The 23,142-nt window shown below is 40.0% G+C and overlaps 2 protein-coding genes across 5 annotated transcripts in view; one reads left to right on the forward strand and one right to left on the reverse strand.

Annotated features, from left to right (window-relative positions):
• Window positions 1-852: 852 nt before the first annotated feature.
• ankrd33aa (ankyrin repeat domain 33Aa) lies at window positions 853-7,582 on the reverse strand. Its single transcript, XM_035954501.2, has 5 exons — window positions 7,315-7,582; window positions 5,196-5,510; window positions 4,960-5,089; window positions 4,728-4,868; window positions 853-3,375 (listed from the first exon to the last, which is right to left on the reverse strand). The coding sequence occupies exons 2-5, from the start codon at window positions 5,451-5,453 to the stop codon at window positions 2,543-2,545; spliced, it is 1,362 nt and encodes a 453-aa protein (XP_035810394.1). The 5' UTR covers window positions 5,454-5,510; window positions 7,315-7,582; the 3' UTR covers window positions 853-2,542.
• A 7,712-nt stretch (window positions 7,583-15,294) lies between these two features.
• Window positions 15,295-23,142, forward strand: part of arhgef25a (Rho guanine nucleotide exchange factor (GEF) 25a) — a 50,597-nt gene continuing 42,749 nt past the window's right edge. For 2 of the 4 annotated variants that reach the window (XM_023283820.3, XM_035954598.2), the window contains exons 1-2: window positions 15,295-15,830; window positions 16,988-17,126. In XM_023283820.3, coding sequence (XP_023139588.1) covers window positions 15,735-15,830; window positions 16,988-17,126 — 235 coding nt within the window. In that variant the 5' untranslated portion in view covers window positions 15,295-15,734. The remainder of the gene's footprint in view (window positions 15,831-16,987; window positions 17,127-23,142) is intronic. The other 2 variants (XM_023283796.3, XM_023283804.3) reach the window with 1 other exon arrangement.

Below are 23,142 nucleotides of genomic sequence, written 5' to 3' on the forward strand. Positions count from 1 at the left end.
CAAAGGCAAACTGAGAAGAGACAACTGGTTTGAATTGCACTTACTGTTGAATATATTTTAGCCGTGGATAACACGACATGTTGCTGACTTTAGTCATACTCGTACTTCATTCTCAGAAGTCAAAATCTGCACCATCAGGTTCTATTTATGATGATACGTATCTGCTGTCATAGACGTGGTTAAAAGTTGAACGTGGTCTTTCATTGAACTCTTTACAGGTATTTTTTTTAGAGCTGACCTCAAGTTACCAAGTTCCTCTCTGTATGCAGAGGAAGTCAGCCACAGCACTAAAAATGTAACGTGTCAGTGTTTCACTCAGGACCAGAAAAACAAATTGGGTTCCACCATTTTTAATGATAACATGAAATACATACAATTAAATTGATTTAATTGGGATAAATCTAAGAAATGCTCTCCAGCACGTCAAAGTAACTATTTTGATTTTAGATTACCCCCAATAAAAGCTAATTGTTACGTAATAATGCTGTACAGTGGATTAAAAGATTACAAGCCCGGGTTCAAAAGTCACTCCATGCCACTGTTGAGAGCGCATTACAGGCTTGCTTAAGGAGCTCAGAGTAACTTTATTGTGAAAGTTTAATCAAGGTTAGGTGGCAGTCATCCGTCACATGCATGCCGGTTAATACAATTAAACATTTCAAGGTTGCAGATGTAGCTGTATAAGTTCATGGTGATAAAAAGTAAAATGCTTCACGCAGCTGAATAGGTAACTTTGACATCTATTTCTGTTTCATTAACCAGATATCTCTAAATGCATCGAGCACAAAAACATACAGGATTTTTTGCTGCTTTCACTTTTAGTTGGCTGTAAAGGAATAAAAGCAAACTCACTTTCTCTTGCATAGGTCAGTAATTTTATTCCAAACTTGCATGTACAAGCACATTTCCATTTGTCTCTCTTTTTATAAAGATGCAGAAGACCTGAGCTTTGGGAGCATCTTGATTTCACTTGAAATTACCCCAGAAATGAGCCTCTAATTATTATTATTTTATTTAAATAGTATCTAAATGCATATAATTTTAAACACAATCAAATATATTTAATCATTCTTAGAATATGTATTGCTGTTATTAGTTATTGTTTTATTTAATTGACCTATACACAGAATATTTAAAAATGTGACAATGCAAGCTGAACGCCACAATTCATTTCTTATTGCGATAGATGTCCTGATGTTAAAATGTCCGTTACACTGTTTCCCTGAGCATTCACAGATAACTCTGCATATGAGAGGTCTTCTATAGGTTTCTTTGAAAATAAAATTGCATGCAGCAGTTCTGGTTTCCAAGTAGCACATCAGAGTGCATAAAGCAGCGGTAGACTGCAGACGTGTATTTGTCTTTGCATATCAGTTGACAGTTTTTATTTTATTTTTACTATTGAACATGATGGTGCAACGATATGGTTCAGTTCCCTTTTTAGCATCTTGCCAACATCATTTGTATGACACAGCAAAATGATTTGGAGAATTAGAATTAAAGGTGAAGTCTGTGACTCTAGAAACGAAAATCTATTATTGACGTTTAGCTAGATTGCATATTTGCATAGCTTGGACGTTCCTGGTTTCTCACTCCTGCCTCCTTTTGGCCCGTTCTGTGCAGAAACCTGAATTTGCACGACTTTGAAATTGCAAATGACCTGCTGGAATGATGTTGTCTTGTTCAATAGGAGCCAGTTTGTTTCCTATTTATAGAATCAGAACTGATAGCCTCTAAACCGTAAGGTGGTATTTGCTGAATTTGATTTTTAAAAAGTGTATTGGATTAGAGTCACGTACTCCACCTTTCAGTTAAAAAGACTTAAAGGCATCTGGTAGATGCTAGTTGCATAGAACAAAGGTTGGATTGCTTTTAGGAAGCAGCTTGACGAACCTTGAAATGTGTGACAGTGAAGAACCTTCAGTGTCACAACTTTTGTTCTGGGTCATTTACGATGCAGCTACGATATATAGTGTCCTTTAGAGCAGATAGTGCAGGCAGATGTCTTGCCTCTTATGACACTCATTAACTCTGGAATGGAGATATTTCCTGAAGGCATTTCATCACATACAGTATATACAGTGTACCGTACTGGCTATTTGGTTACCTTGTAGTTAAATACCATCATGGTATGCTACTTTGAAGTCATTCACAAAACACAGATTGGTAAAATCACCACCAAAGTACAGTGTTTTTAAAATCAAATACTGTCATTTCACATCATTGCATTGTGTTTGCAAATGGCTTTGCATCCCCATTAAACCTATTAATCCGACAGGCTGGAGATAAACAGCCAGACATAGAGCTGTATATATCTAAACTTGCACATTTTTCAAATAGTAAGTCACTCCAGTTTTCTCACGTTATCCCAATCCAAAGCTCAAAACCACCCAGGAATTTTGTCAGTTGCTCATTTCCAAAATTGTTTCACAATTCCTCTGTGTCTTGCTCAAACTGACATTAGATTCACTGTAATCACATAGTTATCTTTAATATGTGACATTATCACAGTGAAATTCTCTATGGAAAAGAGAGAATGGACTCATTTTTGGCTTGATGAATGTTTTGACCCCTTTGACTTTCTTTCTTTTTCCTTTTCCTTTTCCTTTTCCTGCTGCTGCTTCTTTTCCCTCTTTTTCTCCTCTTTGGCCTCCTTGTACTTCCACACTGGAGGCTCCAGGTAGCCCTTCTGTCTTTTCTTCTTTTTCTCTTTCTTTGGAGTGGGCTCCCCAGATTTTGTCACTTCAATCTTTGGAATACAGCCTGAGGGGAAGATGCTGTTTCTGTGTGCCATGCTTCGTGGAATGAAGCTTCTCATGCCACCTGTCGTCATGCTTTCCCTGCGCTCTGATTCCTGGCAACAGGAGGTCAGAGTCACAGAGGTGGCTGAAAGACCCGTGGGAGAGGCTGAATGGATGGAACCGTTACTGTGAGACACTGTGCTCTCCTCCAGCTCTTTAACACTGTGCTTTTTAAGCAGCTCAGGTACAGCAAATCGTCGTTTGCCAATTTCTGGAGGGCTAGTGGGACAAAGTGGACGACAACCAGTAGCTACCAGGGGGCTGTGGATGCCTGTAGTCATCCGCACCATGTGGTCCATCACCCCATTGTCCTGGGGGTCATGTGGAAAGCTGAAACTAAGACTGTCTTTTAGGCGTTGCCTTAGCTTCTGACCGGCTGTTTTGGTGGCGGTGGCCTTTGCTACTAGTTGCTTCAGCTCAGGCCACTCAGGAACGTAGCTCCCACAGAACTGCTCAGCAACAGGATGACCCTGCAGGCGACGTATTCTGGTCAGAGTTTCAAACCTTCCCGTCCTAAGGACCCAATCCTTTAGACCTCTGCCTTGGACCAGATCCATTGTATTAATATCTGCACCTGCACACCAGAAAGGGGAGAAAATAGTACAATACAGCGAAATCAAGGAGAAGTAAATTTTTACTGGAGGGTATGGGACGTAAAGGAATCAATCAGTCTTTCAGTTCAGCAAAATCACTCCACCATGTGGTCACTTTTGGACTCACTGAGTAGATGTCAAGCATAGGTCCGCCAAACAACTCAGGCCATTTCACTGCACCGTGGAATATTATATAGATTGCAGTTGGAGGAAAGCAAAATGCTATGATAATGCGAGTCCTGCAAACTCGCTTGACAAACATTTGGTTGTAATAATTCAGTTTAATCCCTTATTGGAGGACAGTCGGCCCTGTCTTTTTCAAAGAGTATGGCAGACTACGTGGTGGATAGTCAAAGCTTTAAAACAAATCTAAGTCCACCACATGTATATTTGTATTCCACAGATGTCCCTAAGCACCACTAGATTGTGGACCGATGCCGTCATTCTGCGTCTGAGATAACTGAGCTTTAAATAGAGAGTAAATGGAGTTTTTACTGCACCACCTTAAAGGTGTACCTGGACAGTTCATACAGGACTAACCCCTACAGCCCAGAGAAAGACCAGATTAGTTCATGGATCAGATGTCCTGGATCACCCTGTATATTACATGCACAAGGCTTTTCCTGCATAATCAAAGTTATGTCATCCCCATTTTAGCCAGTGCAAAAGAAAAGTCACCAGCATCAAAATGCTAAGAAGAGAGAATTAACAAAAGTCGTGTGAATTGAAGTTTCCTTCACTCAAACATAAATTAAGTTTGATGAAAGAACATTTTTCAGATCATTTTGTAAACAAAAAGTCTATTATGTAACATAAAACAAGCAGAAAAATAGGAAAGTGCATAGATTTCTATCAAATAAGGTAACATTAAGTGATTGCTTTTACTGCTCTCGCACCACTCATTCTTACTGTTGTGTGTAGCCAATAACGCCAAATGTCCAGGAAAAACCCTTCATATATATATATACAGCATTTATAGTTTTTGGGATGCTTCTCCCTGGTCATTAAGTGTATACCATAATTGTCATCCCACTCAACTGTATATTTTTGTTTTCTCTCAAACCATTTTAAGTGCATTTTGACTGTCTATAAGGACTTGATATACGATTTTTTAAAAAAATGCATATACTACTTTGATAGGGAATATTCTCAGTTAGCAGAACAGGGTCAGCGGCTAAGTCACCCCTAGAGTAGATAGGGTCGAGGGCCTAGCTTGATGGTGCTGGAACTTCAATCCCCGACCTTCAGATGAGTAGGCCAAAGCCTTAACCACTGAGCTACCACCACCCATTTGAGATTTTATCTAGTAAGACATCTAGATTTCCAGACTTACCATGCATTAGCAGGCTACACACACACTCTTCTCGGCCTTGCAGACCTGCTTTGATTAGGGCTGTGAAGCCACGAGGATCCCTGACCTCAGTGTCCACACCAGAGTAGTAGTTAAGGATGTAGTTAAGGATGGTGATGAATCCTAGATTGAAAAAAAATCATTATGATATCATTCTAGGACAGATTTAAGACAAGATTTTGAGGTTGTGCGGTGAATGCACCCTCAGACATACCTGCCTGGGCAGCAATCATGAGGGCCGTGTTGCCATCATTATCCTGGTGGTTGATGTCTATGAATGGACATGTGTATAGCATAGTGACAATGTCCACAAAGCCTTTCCCCACAGCCACCATCAGTCCATTCTGGTGGAAAGAAAGACTGATTTTTTGCTGCGCAAATATATACCTCTGGAATTGTGTCAAAGCCACTTTCCTTGTGTAATTAAAAGAAAAATGAAATTTATCTCACCCTGCCGTTGATGTTTAGCTCCATGGCCTCTTCTTTCATGACTCCTCTCTCCAGGATGCTTCGCAGAGATGTGGTGTCATTCCTTGCACAGGCCTCAAACAGCGTTTTAGCCGGCTCGGTATAATTTACATCCCTTTCAATGTCTGGAAGCACTGAGTCATCAGAAAGCACACTCCCTGAGTCAGAATCATCCGTGGTGATCTCTGAGTTCTCGGATGGGCCGTCGCCCAGGTGTGGATCATCGTTTCCAGTAGCCATTGGAAGCCCTTCTGCCTGGAGTCACACCTGGGCTTCAAGCTGCACACACACCCATATCTGGAACAGTAAAACAACACAGTTATCATGCACACAAAATGAAAAAAAATACACATTTTTCGTGATTTACTAGATAAGACCCATTTTTTATCTATGTGACAACCACATATTACTGCTAAGGGAAGATGTAATGTTTGAATAAATTGCATTATCAAGATTTGTTTCCCTCACAGTAAACATAAGAAGAGGCAAACCCTGTATTCAACACAATGGAGACAGTGGAAAGTTCAGTTTAGTTAACTGGATTGCGATTTTTCTTTTTTTGCTGGTCATAAAACCTGCTACAGAGACAGAAGAAAAGCCTTCTCTAACAAATTCTTGTGGTATAACCTGACATATTGCAGTTTCTATTTTAGGTTAAAAACATGCTCATCCTAATATGAAAAATGATGGTGACTGAAAAAATTTGTGTGCAAAATGCATATCTTTGAAACTGCATTTTGTTCTGTGCTGCATCATTTAGAAATAGGTATGGTCTCTTCTCCTCATAATCTTTGTCCTGCTCTGGTTCATATCTGACTGTAATAGCAAAAGCAAAATCCTAGCAACTGTTGAAGCATGTTAATTTGATCTAGCGATCTGAAAAGGAATTGTCTAGCAGGCATGATGCCTAAAGAGGATGAGAAGCTTTACTTCACCTCAGCCCTCCTTGTCAGAGTGCCTGATCCGTAAGTCTCTGATTTACAAGATACGCAAGCAACCTCCCTGTACTACCTGCTTTCAGTCAATTATTTGTTATTTCGGTTAGACATAGAGCAGAGAACGAAAATGAGTAACAGTAATAGTAAAAAAAATAATTTCTGTATAACTATGACATCTGAAGCTCAAATTGTATAGAAGTATATATCTACAAAGAAATAAAAGAACCAAGAAATCAAGGAATGAAGAATTGCTGTAGATCCAAGGAAGCTCAGTCTGCGAACGTAATGTGAATGAAGGCATAGTAGGAGGAGTGTACTGGGTTGAGAAAGGCCATATGGTGCCGGAAGCAATAGGAGGACAGTCTAGTGACAGCATCTGTCATGGTGCCTTAACACTGTCACACTGCCTTGCAGTACAAGTACACTGGGGTTTCCAGTGGTTACTAATTTGATTTTCTGCATATAAATCAACAAACTATACAAACATCATCCATACAAACAATCAGTGGCTCTATCTGTCGAGACTAAGATTCACGCAGGAGAAGGCTGCTTTTAATTGCTGATGATTTAAAGAGTAAGAAGGAAAAAGAGCTCAGTGTTTGTGTGCATAAGTGATGAGTTAAACGTGCAAAACACTGTTCAGTCTTTTCAGTAAGGAATTAATTGCTTCAGCCATCAATCTGCCTTGGCCCTGCATACATCATTAAACCATACACACACTAGGCATGTATTCTCACAAATAGTTATTTGCACAGAATTGGCTTCATACTTGCTGACAGTCTCATTAATTCTAAATTGTTAAAGTAATTGTGTCTTTTGCCTAAGCCTTTGTCAAATGCCACATGGAACTGCTCAACTCTCTTAATCCCACAAGCATATGCTTGCATTTCAGGACTGTGTCATGCAGGAGAATGAAGATCACTATCACACAGATCTTTTCTCTCTCTCCCTCCTGCACAAACATAGAAGTCTGCTACTTTAACTCTGCCATTGCGGCCTACACTTCCTGCTGAGCAACACCTTACAATCTGGCCAGGCTTCTTCTTCCTCTGAATCTTAAATATGAGCTGTTTCAGCTGCCTTTTAACAGTGAAGTCAGCAACTATGTGTGCCAAAGCAAAGTAACAGAATCTTAGAAGAAATAATAACAGTCAGAATCTCACCCTAAAACAATCCAACCATAGGTTAGTCCTCTTCTGTTATTTCTCAGAGTTTGGCTTTGGTCTTTGTAGTTAAACCATCCTCTTATGTTGCTCTTCCACTCTTCCTGTTGGCGTGTAATAGAAACTGGTTAAGTTTCCCGAACTGATGGCAGATCTATCCTTCCCCTCCCTCCATTCCTCCTACTGGCCAGTTAGGTTGTCACATCAGTCAGGTCCCAACATAGACTCTGCTGCCCTATGTCAGGCAACGTGCTCTCTCCTCCTCATCCTGATTACAGAAGATTTAAGGATTAAGAGAAAGAAACAGACAGCAGCCAACCTTGCTCTCCTTACAGTCTGTTGAGTTGGTCTGCTCTCTCTTTCTCCGCTCTCTCACTCGTCTCCACGACTCTCTCAGAATCTGCACATCCACAGCTCTGTGCTGCCCGTCTGTTGTGTCAGAGCAAGCCTCTCTAACTGTCCAAAAAAGTGCTGTGACTGAATCATGGAGGCTGTGGCTCCCAAATCTGCTGTTCTGCTGAGGACCCCCTGCCTGAATTATTCCAGTGTGTCTCTGTGATGGTAGTCTGTGCTCTGTTTTCCCATGAAAATCCTTTTGCAGGGACAGCAAACTAACCCTGCTGTTGCTCTAAGCCAGGGGGCCCTTGGTAGTAATTATTCCCATGACAGGGATGACACACATGGAGACATGCTTGGAAACACATGGACGCAAACACGCAAACACAAGATGCTATGCACACAATAGCACAGTTATTGTGCGTGCATATAGATGCTGTGAAAATGGGCAAGGCCTGCATCCTTACACGATAAGAGGTTTAAAAAACACAGTGAACTTGCAAAGTTTTCACACTGCACTACATTTAATTACTATAATAATGTACAGGAGAAGTTCAAATGAGACCATCCATATATTGTGTTACAGTTATATGTGTATATGTACCCCTCAGTGTTTAGAATATGCACCTTTCCTCCCTCAGTGAAATAAAGAAAAAAGACAGACTTTTATTTTGAAAAAACACTAACATTTACTCATATGCAACAATGCTGCCAGCAAAGTTGGGGTTCTTTTTTTTCACTGTCAAACAAAGATATGTGTGATATGTTTCAAATGTGCAGAAAGTTGTGAATGTGAGCAGAAATCATGAGCTATTAATATTAAGAAGTTTATAAATGCACTAAAATGAATTGGTCCATCATTGATAAGGTGCCACATGCACATTTAAATAGTCTACTTCCCCAAAGAAATCTAAATCATATGTGTGTTCACTCAGCAGTGATATTACAAAATGAGAAAAATTGATCTACAAGTGAATGAATATGTGAATGCAATACAGAATACCAGAGAGTTTTACTGCATTATAGTTTAGATTAATCTTATAATGTAGCTATAAGTAAACCTGGTTAATTTTGTACTGGCTTAGTTGGCTTAAACTCCACTGTTTAAACTGTGACCACAAGCTTTCGGTTCAGGGGGACAAATCTCATATGTGGACAGGAATATCGTGTTACCCGGTTTATTCATAGCATCAATGACTCAATCACATGGTACCAAAGGTGCATGTAAACAGATTAGCTCTCATATTGAATTGGGGTAAACCCAAGCCCTGACTTTGTGTATTTGATTGGGTCCTGCCTTATGTAACCACTCCTCTCTCTTAGAGGGATGCAGGCTGCCTCCTTCTGATCAAACTGGGAAATGCAGCACTCAAAGAATGAAGTTTATGTGCTGTCATTCAGCAGGATGTTCAGACAGCTCATGACTGCAACATTAATCCTCGCTGTAGGTTACAGCTGCTGTCAGCATCCCCTCCAAATAGATCTGCAAACCTATAACAAGGTACATCTTGTTTGCTTCTAACTTACATGTCCACAGTACACTTTTAACAAGTTATTATCAAATCCTCACCCTTTAATAAGTGACATTATTTCAATATGAGATATGCATCGGTGTAGAGCCCCGTCTCGACTGACTAAAGCCATTGTAATAAACTGGACAGTCATTCAAAAGCTCTTTGATCCTGAGAATTATAGTTGCTTATCTTTTGTGAAGAGTTAGCAAACAGAGGCATGTTGTTGATAGCAGCCAGCTGAAGCTGACACACCTCCAACATCATAATCCCACTAAATCGCATCAAATGCCCAAGGCAATTCCTTATAAGAGGGCGCCTGCAGGCTGCAAACCATCAGATCAGACCTGGAGCATGACACTATCATGACCCATTACTCAGAAGGTGCTAAGTTTAGCCACAAGGGCCTGAGGTGGGTCTTAGCTCCTTACTGATATGAAACACAGGAAGAGTAGAAAAGGGCATGCCTGGGGGGCAAAGATTATAGCCGGTGAGACCAAAACAGAAATGAAATTGACAGGAAATAATACGGAGGAAAGGGAAGTCTGTTTGGCACGACAGGGCGGAGTAGTGATTGAGTGTTTTCAGTGTTTTCCTTTATCCTTTCAGATGTACAAGAAAGGTCAACCTGCTTTACCAGATGAGGGCAGCATAGCACATGCAGCAAACTCTGAGTTTGTCTCAGAAGTCATTGCTCTGGTTTCTCCAAGAAAATCCAACATGTTTGACAAATTATTACGAATTCGATGTATGGGTTAAAGAACATTTTGTTCTGTTCCCCACCTCCTAATAGTACTCAGACTTTCCTTTTAGGGTCAGAGTTATTTTCTTCCTATTCTGCAAATTCCTCACAGAGTCATTCACTCATCACTGCAAAAGGCAGCCCAACTTCTCCCCAGACGCCCCAGTACCCAGCAGAAGTCAGTGGTGGAGCAAAAGAACTTGGAAAGAGGCTTGGGACGCAGTGAACTAAGTTTAGCCAGCTTAGTGACTGATTCTAAAGACAACCATGTGCTCAGCTAATATTAGACTGCTGGCAGCCTCTCCAGGACTGATCTTACCAGCACTTTGCTCAGACTGTGAGCATCTGCTATATTATTTCCATCTATGTGGCCAAAGACATAAAGGTCTTATGCTTTTTGTCTGAAAGCTTTCTGGAATCAGGTGAATGGAAGGCAACAGGAAGGAAACAGCTGAACTCTTTCATGCGCGGCAAAGAGGAGGATTTCTGGGTGATTTAGGGAAAGTTATTACAATGGGAAGTGAAGGTTTGTGTTGTTTGTGCTTTGACTGAGGCATGGGTAAATCTGGTAACAAGTGCTGAAAGACATGATTTGTTCAGAGCAGGAATGAACAAATAAGGGCTGGGTTAATTTAAGGAAATATCAGACTGAAAGTATAAAGCATACTAATCTCTCTGCTTTCTAAGATGTGGATATACAGACAATGTGTAATTTATTAAACCCTCAGTGTAGAACTTTTGTCTCCCACTTCTGGCAGTGAGAGTAACAACACAAACACTGTCAATGCATCCCTATAGATTTATCCCTACAGTGTTGTTCTTGCTTTCTTTTACAGACTTTTCTCTGAATTCTGAGTTCCCTTTTTATTTGGAACATCAGAAACATCCCTCCTACGTTATTATTCCACAGGTTCTGCCTTACTCTTTGCTTTTGTAGCCATCTACATCTGGATTGTAGTTTTAGTGAATCGTCTGACTCACCAGATGTATATTGCAGTTATAAGGCTTCCATTTGCCAGAAAATGGCTTCTTCTCCCTGTCTGCTATTTATGCATCACAGCTTTCACACCCTCTTCACTACAGGAAACATCCTGCAAAGCAGCCCTGATGGGTTATTTTTCTTCGGTAAATTAAGCATTTTAATGACAGCACTCACCTTTCTCCTTGCAAATGTTTCAACAAAACAATTCCCCAGTGTCCATTTTGAGGGGAAAGATTGATCGTGATTGGTTAAAGTCTACACAGACAAGAGCGTTTTTTCCCCCCCTTAAAGCAGAAGGATGAGAAAGTGCAGCCAGATCATTCTGTGCTGCAGAAAGGTCTGGTTTTGCCAGATGAGCCACTGAATGTTGTGGAAACCTTGTATGAAGTAGTTGTTGAAAGGAATTGTTGCTTCTTCCAACTCCAAACAAAATCACTTTGCTTGTGTTGCCACATATTTACTCTTCGTGCACCAGTCATTTCTCTGAGATCTTCAAAGCTGACAGATATTTATTGAACTAAGCCCTGATAAAAGTTGTACTAATTTATTCGGCTGTTGTGAGATCTCAACTTCCTTCATTTGTGAAACCTACATGTCTGTAGGGCACATAAAGAAAATGGGAGACGAATGTAAACTAAATTCTATAAATGCAAATCATGCACACTTTTAAACTATATTTGGAGTTAGGATCCTAAAGAATAACTGTACAGGTTTTGGTACAATCTTGGAGGCTACTTTAACTAATTGAATTAAATTGCTCCAGACCTAGCACCTAGGTTATTCAGAGAAAGTCTCCTTAAAGAGTCTTCTTACATAAGCTTTCTGGTATCTGGCAGCATTACTTTTTTAAAAAAATATTTATTGCACGAAGACTCAAAGAGAAACAGGAAAGAGAGGAGAGAAAGAAAGGAGGACATGCAGCAAAAATTCCCAGCTAGAATGAAACTCAGGCCACAAACAACTTAAAACAACTTTAAAACATGCATTAATAAAGGTATTCCTCAAGAAATACATATTAATCCTGGGAACCGATACCATCAAACCTCCTGTTCTCTTAAAGGCACTACATAGGCATCTTTTTTTTTCACATACTGCCACGAGTCTTAAAGGTACAAGATGCAAAAATTATGTCACTGAAATGAAAATGATTCAATACAATAGTGTCAAATGCAAAACCCAGTTCACAGGGTAAACTGATCCAACCAGAGAATCACTGGGAGAAGAACATTTTTTTTCCAGTGTCATAAATTGTTACATTTACTCCTGACTTTGTAACTTTTTAAATCCCCGAAGATGAGTAAAACACAGAAAAACTATATCGAAGGTAAGAACTGTTTCTTGAAACCCTGGAAGTCTGTGTTTCTGACGCTGCAGTTTCAAGGTGTTTATGCTCACCCGTGGCCTTCAGTTCTTGTTTTGTTGATATTGTGTTTTTCAGCAAATAAAAAACACCACATGGACATTTTAAAAGAGAAAAACTTGATTTTCACCTAAGGGATTGTGAGGGACTGAGCTGCAAAGCACGAAGACTCACAGCTGAATTCAAAACAGGGTTTTGACCTCAATCAAAATGACAAAGAAAGTTACAAAAATTAATAGTAAATTCAGGCCCATAAAATAATTTTAACTAAGGCTATAAGCAACAAAATAACTCTGCACCCATCTCACTGATCAAACAAACTCATAACAGACTGGAAAAACACTGAACAAAAGGGGAGACTATATAAACTGGTCAGACCAGTTACACACAATAGTGGCAACATAAAACTCTTACATCTGAACTAACAACAAAAAGCACAAAACAGTACTATTTGTCTACTTAATCTAACGAATCCTAACAACCAAACCCACAATATTTCTAAATACCAAGCACAAATCAAGTGAAAAAGTAATATTTACATCAAATAAACTTGGTCCACCCCTTGACGTTTCAGGTGCTTGGTATGGTCTGATTGGCAGCTGTGGTAGAAAAGGCTGGAGCTCCTCTGAAGACAACTTTTGGCTGAAACCTGTCAGATGACCACAGCTGCAGAAGACTGGACACCACAGAACTGGTAAGACAAAAAGATTAGTGCAACTTTAAAAATAATCCAGTGCTGAACATATAAAAGTTAACTAAATGTCCGTGCTACAAATAGAACTTTGTGTTTTTGTATATGTATGAAAGTGTTCCAACTTAAAGTACAGTTACTGGGATTACTGACATTCCTGGTTGGATGGCTGCAAGTGTGGTCTTCACAGGGGTTTTATAAAGAAATATAATGGAACACATACAATTTCTGCCCAAAGAAATAAGTAGAAACAAGGTTTTAGATGTTACTTGCTTTTTAAAATGCTCATGTATTTAAAAAAATATTTTGATAAGCTTCAATTGGGGGAGAATCAACCTGTGCCATTTTAATTAAACTTATTGTTGTATTTCTGCCTTATGTTTTCTTCATATTCAAAATTACTGTCATTATTTGACACTGGAAGGTCTTCTCACAGCAGGCATTTTAATCTGTCATAGTAAGAAAAGCACAAGTGTTAACAATGAGATTAACAATGGCGTTGCTCTAATCTACCCTGCAAAACACCAGGAACCTGAAACTGAAGCAGCTAAAAAGTATTCAGCCACCATTAGCTAATTATCCTGTGATGTGTTTTCTTGGATTTCTATTTGCTTTTATTCTGTTTTTGTATTTGGAACCTGATAAGATTATGCTCCAGCGTTTAATTTGTTTCTCTGAGCTACATCTGGTTTTCTTAAAAAGAAGTAAATGCCCAATGAGTGAAGGAATAAAATGAGAGAAAAGCATTGAAAACTAAAGCGAAAACCTGGACTCTATATGACCAAAACAGGACAGCGTGAGGATCTGAGGCTGCATTTAGACTCAGTGGAGGTTAATAAGACCTGGATGTTGTCCAAAATGTTCCTGAATTAAAATTAATAAAAGTCTATCAAAAATTATACTAATTTGCTGGCAGTTGTACAAAGATTTACTTTAGTAATAAATGAACAGTGCGGGTCAGAGTTTCCACTTGGTTAAAATGCAGACACTGATTTACTGCAAACACTGTGGTGTTTCTTCAGCTTGGATGCCAAAACTGAGAATAATTGCTCTGAGGATTTACAGGCTTTGTCCAAACTTTACTTTCTTTCTCAAAAATGATAAAATGTCAGCCTTATATGTTACATGAATGATCATTTACTCTTCAAGATTTTTTGAATAATCTCATGCTCATAACTCATTGTGTCGAACCAAGAAATGACAAGAAATAATGAATAAAGAACAGACACTGGATGTTATTCGGAAAATTTTCAATTATGTCTGCATTTATTAGTCTCAAATCAACATTCAATATCAAATACCATTCATTTAATATTTCAGTTGCTTTTTGAAGCTCTTTTAAAATCACTCTGCTGATTGTCTGTTGTTTCTGAACTATTGGTTATGTCACTGCTCTGCTTGTTTTGCAACGCTGGATGTCATGATAAGTGTGGGTTTGTTGTTTACATGTTTTGTCCAAACTGAAATATTTTAATAATTACTGAATGCAGTGGTTGGAAATTTTGTTTAGACATGCTCATCTGCCTCAGAATGAATTGCAGTAACTGTAGGTTTTGACTCAATACATGAAAAAACAAACTAATTCTCATCATCCTTCATGTTAAGTGCTAATATATAACTGTTTGGACGCTAACACTTTACAATTTGTATTTTTTGTCTGAGTAATGTGATGCAAATTCTAAAGTGCAAAAAATAGAATTGACAGATGTCCCCTGGAAGAATAAATTTAAACGCTGCAGAGACAAATCAAAAGTTCATAGAAACCTCGGTAGGATTATACGACCTTTGAACCTGAATAAAGGTAAATAAAGTAAAAATGAAAAATTTGCAAGTTAGACACACACATGTGCATACGTGGCCTGCAGCCTCAAAGATTTAAATGACAAATAATCATTAAAGTAACCACAAACAAACAGTTTGATTGATTAGTACTCGGGCGGTTGAAGAAGTTGAGTAAAATGTGCGCGCTGTTGGTGACAGTCTCCTAAATAGTTAAGCTTCATGGGCTGTGTGTTCATACCTTATTTGGGGCTGCCCTACTGCTCAGAGTTCACACAATCCATGTGTCACTGTCGGAGACTTGGGTAAAGATGAAGAGAGAGTGTAGGGTGCCACGATAGTTCAAAGAAAAAAACTAAAATGGAGAGAATGAGATAAAGAAAAGACTGAGATAGTTTGAGATTGGAAAGAAAATTCAGGTAGCAAAGACAAAGAGGAAGAAGAGAAAGAAGAGAAAGAGTGATGGAGGGAGGTGAGGTTTTGGGGAGGGGGTGGTGATCCTCTATAGCCAATGAAGAACAAGAAAGGAGGATTTCAGGGAGGGTGATATGCTCAGTCGCCACTCTCCACTCCAGCCTTCAGAGAAGACAGAGGAAGACCAAGTTCACAGAACAATCTCCTCATTTCAAGAATGACAAGACGATGACAGAACACTCAAAAGGACGCCCCAGAAGTTTTTCTACCTGTGCTTCCAGGACAAGCTACTGCTGAGAGCACAAGTCAGACTGAGCCAGAAAGACACTTGCAGCCAGCTCACCTGTGGGAGAAATACGAGCTCTGAAGGCTCCCAGGCCCAGACAGACAGCAGCCCTCCTCTTCCTGGATCAATTACTCTCATGCATGAGGTTTCCTGTGTGTCAGGGTAGAACGAGGTGGGCTCGGGTCCAATCTGCGGCGGGGAGGGAGCAGAAAACAGGAGGACGAGACAGACTGAGGACACAGAGAGGCGAACGCCGCATCCGAGTTGGAGATCCAAGGTCGCAACAGCAGTGGAGAGTTTTTGTTTGGCACTGGGGAGGATGAAGGCTCTGCAGAAGAATCAGGGACGCACTGACCAGATGTTGGGAGCCATAGCTGACATGCTTACTTCTGTGGCTATGCCCAATCAACAGTGGGTGAGGTGTAACTCTGTTGTCCTGCCGGCTCCGTTGACATCCGTTTGTGTATTTACTGTGTGTTTATATGAAAGCATAATGCCACAAATTCAAAAAGGGCAGGAAAAAAACCAGCAAGAGACGCATATGGAGGTGTTTTCGGGGCTTGCAGAGCGTGGCGTGTGACTTATCTTCGGCTAACATCATTACATACCAGGTTTATTTTGTGTCATCGCTATAGCTTGACTATAAACCTAAAATGGTCAAGGCAGACCAGCACAGAGGGGGGAGAGAGAGAGAGAGAAAGAGAGAGAGAGAGGGATGGAAGGGCTGCTAGTCTCTGTTCAGTGCTTGGCAGGAATTTTGGATGTTTCAGAGAACAGGAAGCAGAGTAGTGGTGATTAAACATTTGACCATAAACAAAGTCATGCAGGTCTAATGCCTCACTGTGACCGTGCAAATTTATTCTCGTCCCTTCTGCCCTTTTCTTTTCTCTCTCTCTTCTTCATGCAAATTCTGATGTTATGCAGCTGAAAAGAAACTACTACAAATCATTTTAAACGGTTGCAACAGCAGCCACATCAACCTTATCACTCTTTGAATCAACCACTTCAAACTCTTCTCATCTAAACCAATAGTGTTCGTATTCAATTTCTATTTAATGAGCTTGATTTACCCACAGTGTGTATTTTTTGACACTTTTAGAAGTTGAGATCAAACATGCAGAGGTCAGGGTGTAACAGAAAGTCAAGCAGATTCATCTTTGAAACCTCTTTTCTCTTTGAAAAATGTTTATCTTGATAAATCATTTCCTCCCAGGCAGATAGTGGTGAAAACCACAACAGTGAATCTAATCGCCCTCCATCCCTGCAGAAGAGTGATAACTCTGCTTGCCTCTATTAACCTCTACTTCGGTGCTGCTGGGCTTTAAATACAGATTGAAACTGCTGTCTGAGAAGCTGTTTTTATACAAGCTCTGTGGCAAAAGTGGGGCCTCGTTTCCATTGCATTCTTGTTCAGTGCGTAATGGAGAAATGGATGAAAAAGATGCAGGGAATTGTGGAAAAAGTCAGCCACTGGTATATTGTTTTGTGGTTCTGTGACCAAAAGTACTCTGTACAATCTTACAATCACTTCCTCCTTGAGAGCAGGGCTGACAAAGGCATCTCTGTGTGCAGCTCTCAGAGGGGGGTGAGGCAGACCTCCCATCAAGCGAGGAGGAGAAGGGGCCTGTCCAGGGCCAGTGGGAGCCAGAGGGGCTGGACTGGGAGCAGCAGGCCACCACCACAGAAACCCCAGAGAGGAGAGAACGAACAGGTAAGACCTGAACCAGCTGCACTGAGTGACAAACCACACTGTGACCCCGAACCAGCAGCTATTTAAACACAGGCCCTCACCAAACCAGTCAAACCTTCCAGCTCTGATTGTTCGTACGGAACGTCTCAGATTTCTGTGCAGCAACATTCAAAACAGCCTCCTTAGCCACATGTGTCCTACTAATGAAAATCTAGCCTTACACAGGCAATACCCCACCCCAGCCCCTCTTTCCATCTCCCACCCCCTTCATCCCCACTCTCACCCCGACTGTTTGAGGCAGATGTCTGCCTTCCCTGAGCCTGGTTCTGTTGAAGGCTTTCATTTCTTTCTCGTTGAAGTTTTTTATTTATTTTTTGGTTCCTTCCCACCGTCGCTGACTGCTTGCTCATAGGGAATCCAAAGGCCGCTTTGGACTGTTGGGTATTCTGTTCTTTAAAATATGTGAATAAATCCCAGTGCAATAACTCTTGAACCTATACATTTAGCATGGACAGTGCAGTTTTGGGTGGGTTTGCAATATTTCTTTATATGTCATTTATCTATTTTTTCATACATATATAATATACATTTTGCATTGTATATTTTTTCATTCACATATTTTATCTTTATCTGTTGTTATTGTTTTATCCTGTGAAGGAGATGCGCTTAAAATTTCGTTGTACCTATGTCCAATGACAATAAAGGCATTTGATTAGATTTTTTTTTTTGATATGTTGAGTGCTGAGATGACATATGTTGTGAATTGGTGCTATTCAAATTAAATGTAATTGAAATTGAATGAACTTTTATAGAACAGATATTTATTGTCATTGTTAAACAGCATCAGAAGGCAGTTTAGCAACTCTTTGGGTTAGCAGCATACAACAGAAAAACACAGTCATACACTAAAAAACACAATTGCACTGCATAAGAACAAAATTGCATGAGATCTATAATCTATGCTCAATCCCTGGAATCAGATTTGCAGTATTTTCCATCATTTGAACCAATTTTTTTTTCTGTTAAATTGCTAATAACAGACTCAGAGCTCCATTATTTTCATACAATTTCTAGTTTTGAGATGATCTCAGTGTTTGTTTTGTTCAGTTATACATCTATGTGTTTATTTTTTGTCTTTTTGAAATTGTTTACAGTCTTTCTGTGGTCCTTTGGGACACTTCCTGCTGTTTTTGTGCATCTTTGTAGTTGTTTTGTTTCAGTTTGCAGTTATTTTGCACCTGTTTGTCTTAAATTTTCATCTGTTTTCATCAATTTTAAACTCTTTCTGGTCATTTTGTGCATCTTTGTGGATGTTTGGTAGTCTTTTCTGTTGTTTTGTTTCTGTTAGCATTGGCTTTATGTCCGTTTGTGTGGCTCAACCTACAGGAGTTTGATTTCAGTTCAGCCTGTTCTTGCAATGTTAGCCACATGTGAATCAAAACAGGCCCATCTGCCATATCTGATGGTGGTCATTAGCAGTAATAACTTCAGGGAAGGTATCAGATTGGAGTCACCTGTGTTGTTAGTGGTTTACTCTTATTAAACTCCGCCTTCTGTATCCTCTATTAGCACTGATAGCAGTAAATTGCTTTGTTGTAATGTACCATACATAAGTATGTGAGAGGGAGAAAGAGTTCTTGTGTGTACGCGTATACACAAGCAATACTTTCCAGATGGGGCAAGAAAACATGTTCAGCTGCCCCCCCTTTCCTTCCCCTTCTGTCCCATCGCTGTTGGTTGAACTTGTTCTGATTTTGCTGTGGAAGGGTTGCGTGCGTTGCCATTTTCCTTGAGTGGAATGGAACAAAAGGCGCTTTGTAGCTGGATCTGGGTTTGGGTTAGAGGGAGTGTGTGTGTATATACAGGAGGTTTGGTGGTGTGTACCATGTGGCTGCACTGCTAACTGTTGTGCTGAGCAGTATATGGCTTACAGAAGGGGTGTGAGTGAGGCCAGAGGAAGCTGTCAGCGATGCTTATCTGTGATGGTCTCGCTCAGACGGGGTATGCTGTTGAAGTTAATGCAGCCAAATAATATTTTAAGTCACAATTCCGAGCCCAGAAAAACAGAAAAAAAAGCAAAGAAGTGCATTATTCAGGGCCATGCGGATGGATGGCGATCGAAATGCAGATTGTTTATTTCAGCCCTGCGCTCATCTGCTCAATTGTTTTTGCATAGACCATTTTCCTCTGGATGGGAAATTGGATGGAAAATCAATGAAACATGAGGCAGAAAAACATCTGAACCACAACAAGATGCAGACTTTGTTGTTGTCTAGAATAGCTTCAGGTATAATATTTGCATGTATTGGTTGTCCATTTAATCATACTATAAAAAAAATTCCCATAAAGGAATATCATAAATCAATGTCAATACCATAAACAAAACTAATAATTTTATCTTAATGTGTCATAATGAATGATCTGAGATACTTGAGGGAATATTGTGTAGTTTTTGAAAGCAAAGGTTTTTCAAAAGAATTTATTTGAATTTGAATTTTAATGGGTAATTTGACATAATATCACATTTCATACCCAGTACATAGTTTATAATGATCGTGTTAATGTGCCATTGAACAAGCTTGGTACACCAGAGGTTAGATGCCAAATTAACTTGTAAAAAAAAGCTTAAATTGGAGAGTATTTCACAAATTCATTTATTTTTTGCTTGTGATATGCTGGAATGGTCTTAAAAAGAAAGGTTTTTGTTATCCTCATTGTGTTTCACATAATAACTATTAAGTTCACCTTCAGACATGTCGACCAGAGGACATGTGAGTGGAATGAGGAGAGGCCTCTGCTTTTTTTAAAGATATGGTTCATAGGACCATGACAGTAATCTGTTCTGTATTAGAGACAAGAGGCCTGCTAGTGACTTTCCAGGAAAAACAGGACAGTGCCAGCCTTCATGAATTCAAGCTTATCTTGTTCTTCCAATTCTTCCTATTTTTCAATCCTTGCTTACTTTGCTCTTCTTCCTTCTTCATAGTGAATCTTTGACTCTCTCTACTCTTCTCCAATTTGTGTTGTTTCTTTTATTTTGAGTCAAAGCAACGTCCACAGCATCAGTATTTCAGAGCCAGTCTCTCCTTTGAGAACACAGATTGTTTTCTCCTAAAACTCATCAGTTTCTTCCTCTGCTTCTCAGCTCTCCAGGCTCCCAGCCTTTATGCTCTCACTCTTCCCAGACAATATTTCGACAGTTTGTCCAAGTGTCTTGTTTTTGTAACACTGATCTGTGATGAATGGCCACACACTCTGTGTTTTATATTTTGTAGGTTTCAAGGTAAGATGTGTGAAGCCACATCAACAGGAAAAAGCACTGCATCACAAACAATAACAGTGTTGCATATGACCCAGAAATGCTTACACAAACTGGTCATTTGCACAAATACACACGCTTTGGATGTCTCTATTTAATTTTAATGTGCTTATATCTAACTGAAAAGACACATGCTTGTTTCTGGTTCAAAGGTTCTCCATGGCCTACACACAAGGATAGTACCGTTTTAAAGCTTTAAATATTAAATTCTTATGTATTTTCATTGATTTTCACAAATTCCTACCATTAAAAACCTTGAATAATTAACTAATTTCTGATTTGAAAGATCAACACAAAGGACTGGATTGAATGTGTGGAGAGAAATACATTTGAAAGCTGTTTTGTTTAGTGGAAACTGTGTACCCATTTTGGCACCCAGCTCCTCTTTGGAGAATAAATGAAATCATTCACCATTTTTGTAATTAATTATGAGTAAACTATGCAGAAAATCTACGGCTGTGCCCTTATCGGGTTTTGTGCGAGGCTGGGAGAGTGTGCCGTCCAAAGAGAAGCACTGATCCCCAAGGACCCAGGGACTGAACTGTGTGTGTGTGACCTTAAATGGGCAGAGATCAACCTGAAGCTGCATCATATTGTGTTGTAAGGAACAGAAAAATGAAAGCATTACTTCACACAGGTAAATGGCGCAATTATGTCTGTTTATTTACACAGTTCTAAAGTCAAGTCCAGTGTCTACAGAACTGCAGAAAGCGTGTGCTGTGTTAACTGCAAACAGCCTGAAATATATTTCTATTTTTAGAATTAAAGTAATAAATTTAGATTGATTTGGAAACTATAACTGTATCTATAAAAATAGCAACATTTCCTATGTGAATGAACAACTTACAGAGAGCCAGATATGGCCAAGTTGTCATACAGTTCATCATAAATATTACAAATGCTCTTCCAAATACTGCCTGTGTTGCTGTATGACGATTAGATGGACTGATATTCCATTTCTGTTTTACAGTGTACCTAGTGCCCCTGATGTTTGGACCAGTGCTTGTCTTCATAATGTTTTCTGCACTTCTGACCTTTAGATCAGACCGGTTCTAGGTTTTGTTGTGAAATAGTAGCAATAACTTTTTCAGTATATGTAGATGTTTAATGACAAAGATTTAATTTGCCTTAATCTAGCAACATTAATCAAGATCCTTAAACTTGCTTCTCAGCCTGCAAAAACAATTTTATTGGCCTTTTAGATGTGGTGGAACAAGATGTAAACACAACACTGGCATATCACCTTCTGAGTTATTCTTAGAATTTGCTGCAGCCTGTTGCTTTTTGAGTAACGGTCTGACTTAGAGTAGTTTAATTTATAGTAAGTCAAGAGAGCATCATTTTTTCTCTATCAACTCTAGAGGAAAATATCTGTCTTTTTAGCTTTTAAATGCTCCCCTGTGTACACCAGATAGTTGCATGCTGTCTACCGCTTGGTGCTGAGAAGGCAGTGTGCAGAGGGATATAAGCTGCAGTTGCCTGCTGCGACTGAAATTAATATTATGTGAGTGGTAAGAGTGAAACAAAGCTGTAAAGGCACAGGCCTGACAGCCAGTCAGTTGACGCTTGCTGCAAAGCTTTGTAAATCCTTGAGAGCCTCGAGAATTTTCAGTAGGTTCATCAGCATCTTTTACTCGTCATGTGATGCAAAGATACCACTTATGGCTGTTTGAATAACATGTCAATCAGAAGCAAATGCTTATGTGGGTTGTCCTGGTGGTGTGACTCTGATGAAAGAGTGCCACCTGCGTCTCACCTACAAACCTTGTAAAACCTTCATAAATAACTTGGTTCAAAGATTACTTATTGCTCGTATTTTTGTAGAGTTCATGCTGTGTTCCAAAGAAGTGGGTCAGGCAGAGCTCGCTGGGAGGCGCAGGTCAGTGAGGTCTCTCAGACACCTCACAGGTCACTGCACCACAGTACAGCTGGCATTTAAATCATAAACTGACCAGAGAGAAGGAAAAGAAGAAAGAGGCAGATGGAGACATGTAAGCAGCACTTTACAACACTCACAGCCGAAATCAGGAATACACATTTGCAGTCTGATTGGTTTATGTGTTTGCAGCACGATTTGCTCTCATCTCATGTTGCAATGTAGCAGAAACCTCATCTCTAAATCATTTTCCCAGCAGATAATCTCATGGGTAGTCTGCAGGGTTTGCATTTGTTTAATTAACATTTTATCCTTTGGGTGGCGTTTGAGATCAGACTTAAGCCCTGAACGCAGTCAGCAGCAGTCCCACAATCTCAGTGGTAGCATGCTGCTTCTAGAGCAAGGTTCACAGTTCAGCTCCAAGGAGACAAGGAAGAGGGAGGGATGCCGGGGGGCAGGTAGAAGAGGAAAACTCTGACAAGTTCCAGATTAAGGGACGTCCACGGTTTTCTAGAAAAAGAGGAGCTTAGTGGGTAAAGGAGCATGTCCTTGAGTGAATGCGGCTCTCGGTGCGTGTGCTTGTAATCGCATGTGGAGAATGCTATGAGGAATAAGTCTGCATAGGTGGTGTGACTCCCCTCCGTTTAGTGCAGAGCTCCTGCTGCCTGAGAGCAGCACCGCTTGCTGAGGTGCAACAGTGGGAGGTACTGAGTGGTACTAGTACTGGAGTGCATGCACACATGCATGAACACACAACGAGCAACACACTTGTCTGTCTCCCTGGCGCATGTTAGCGGCGTAGTTTAGTCTAGCAGGACCAAAACAGCAGCTCTCTGCAGGAC

The sequence above is a fragment of the Amphiprion ocellaris genome, chromosome 8 (genome assembly GCF_022539595.1).
Source record: "Amphiprion ocellaris isolate individual 3 ecotype Okinawa chromosome 8, ASM2253959v1, whole genome shotgun sequence".
Classification (NCBI taxonomy): Eukaryota; Metazoa; Chordata; class Actinopteri; family Pomacentridae; genus Amphiprion; species Amphiprion ocellaris.

Coding starts and splice junctions, on each gene's coding strand:
- ankrd33aa (XM_035954501.2), bottom strand. CDS start 5,453: ATGGCTACTGGAAACGATGATCCACACCTGGGCGACGGCCCATCCGAG. Junction 5,090..5,195: donor AGCTAAACATCAACGGCAGG/GTGAGATAAATT, acceptor TCTTTCCACCAG/AATGGACTGATGGTGGCTGT. Junction 4,869..4,959: donor CATGATTGCTGCCCAGGCAG/GTATGTCTGAGG, acceptor TTTTCAATCTAG/GATTCATCACCATCCTTAAC.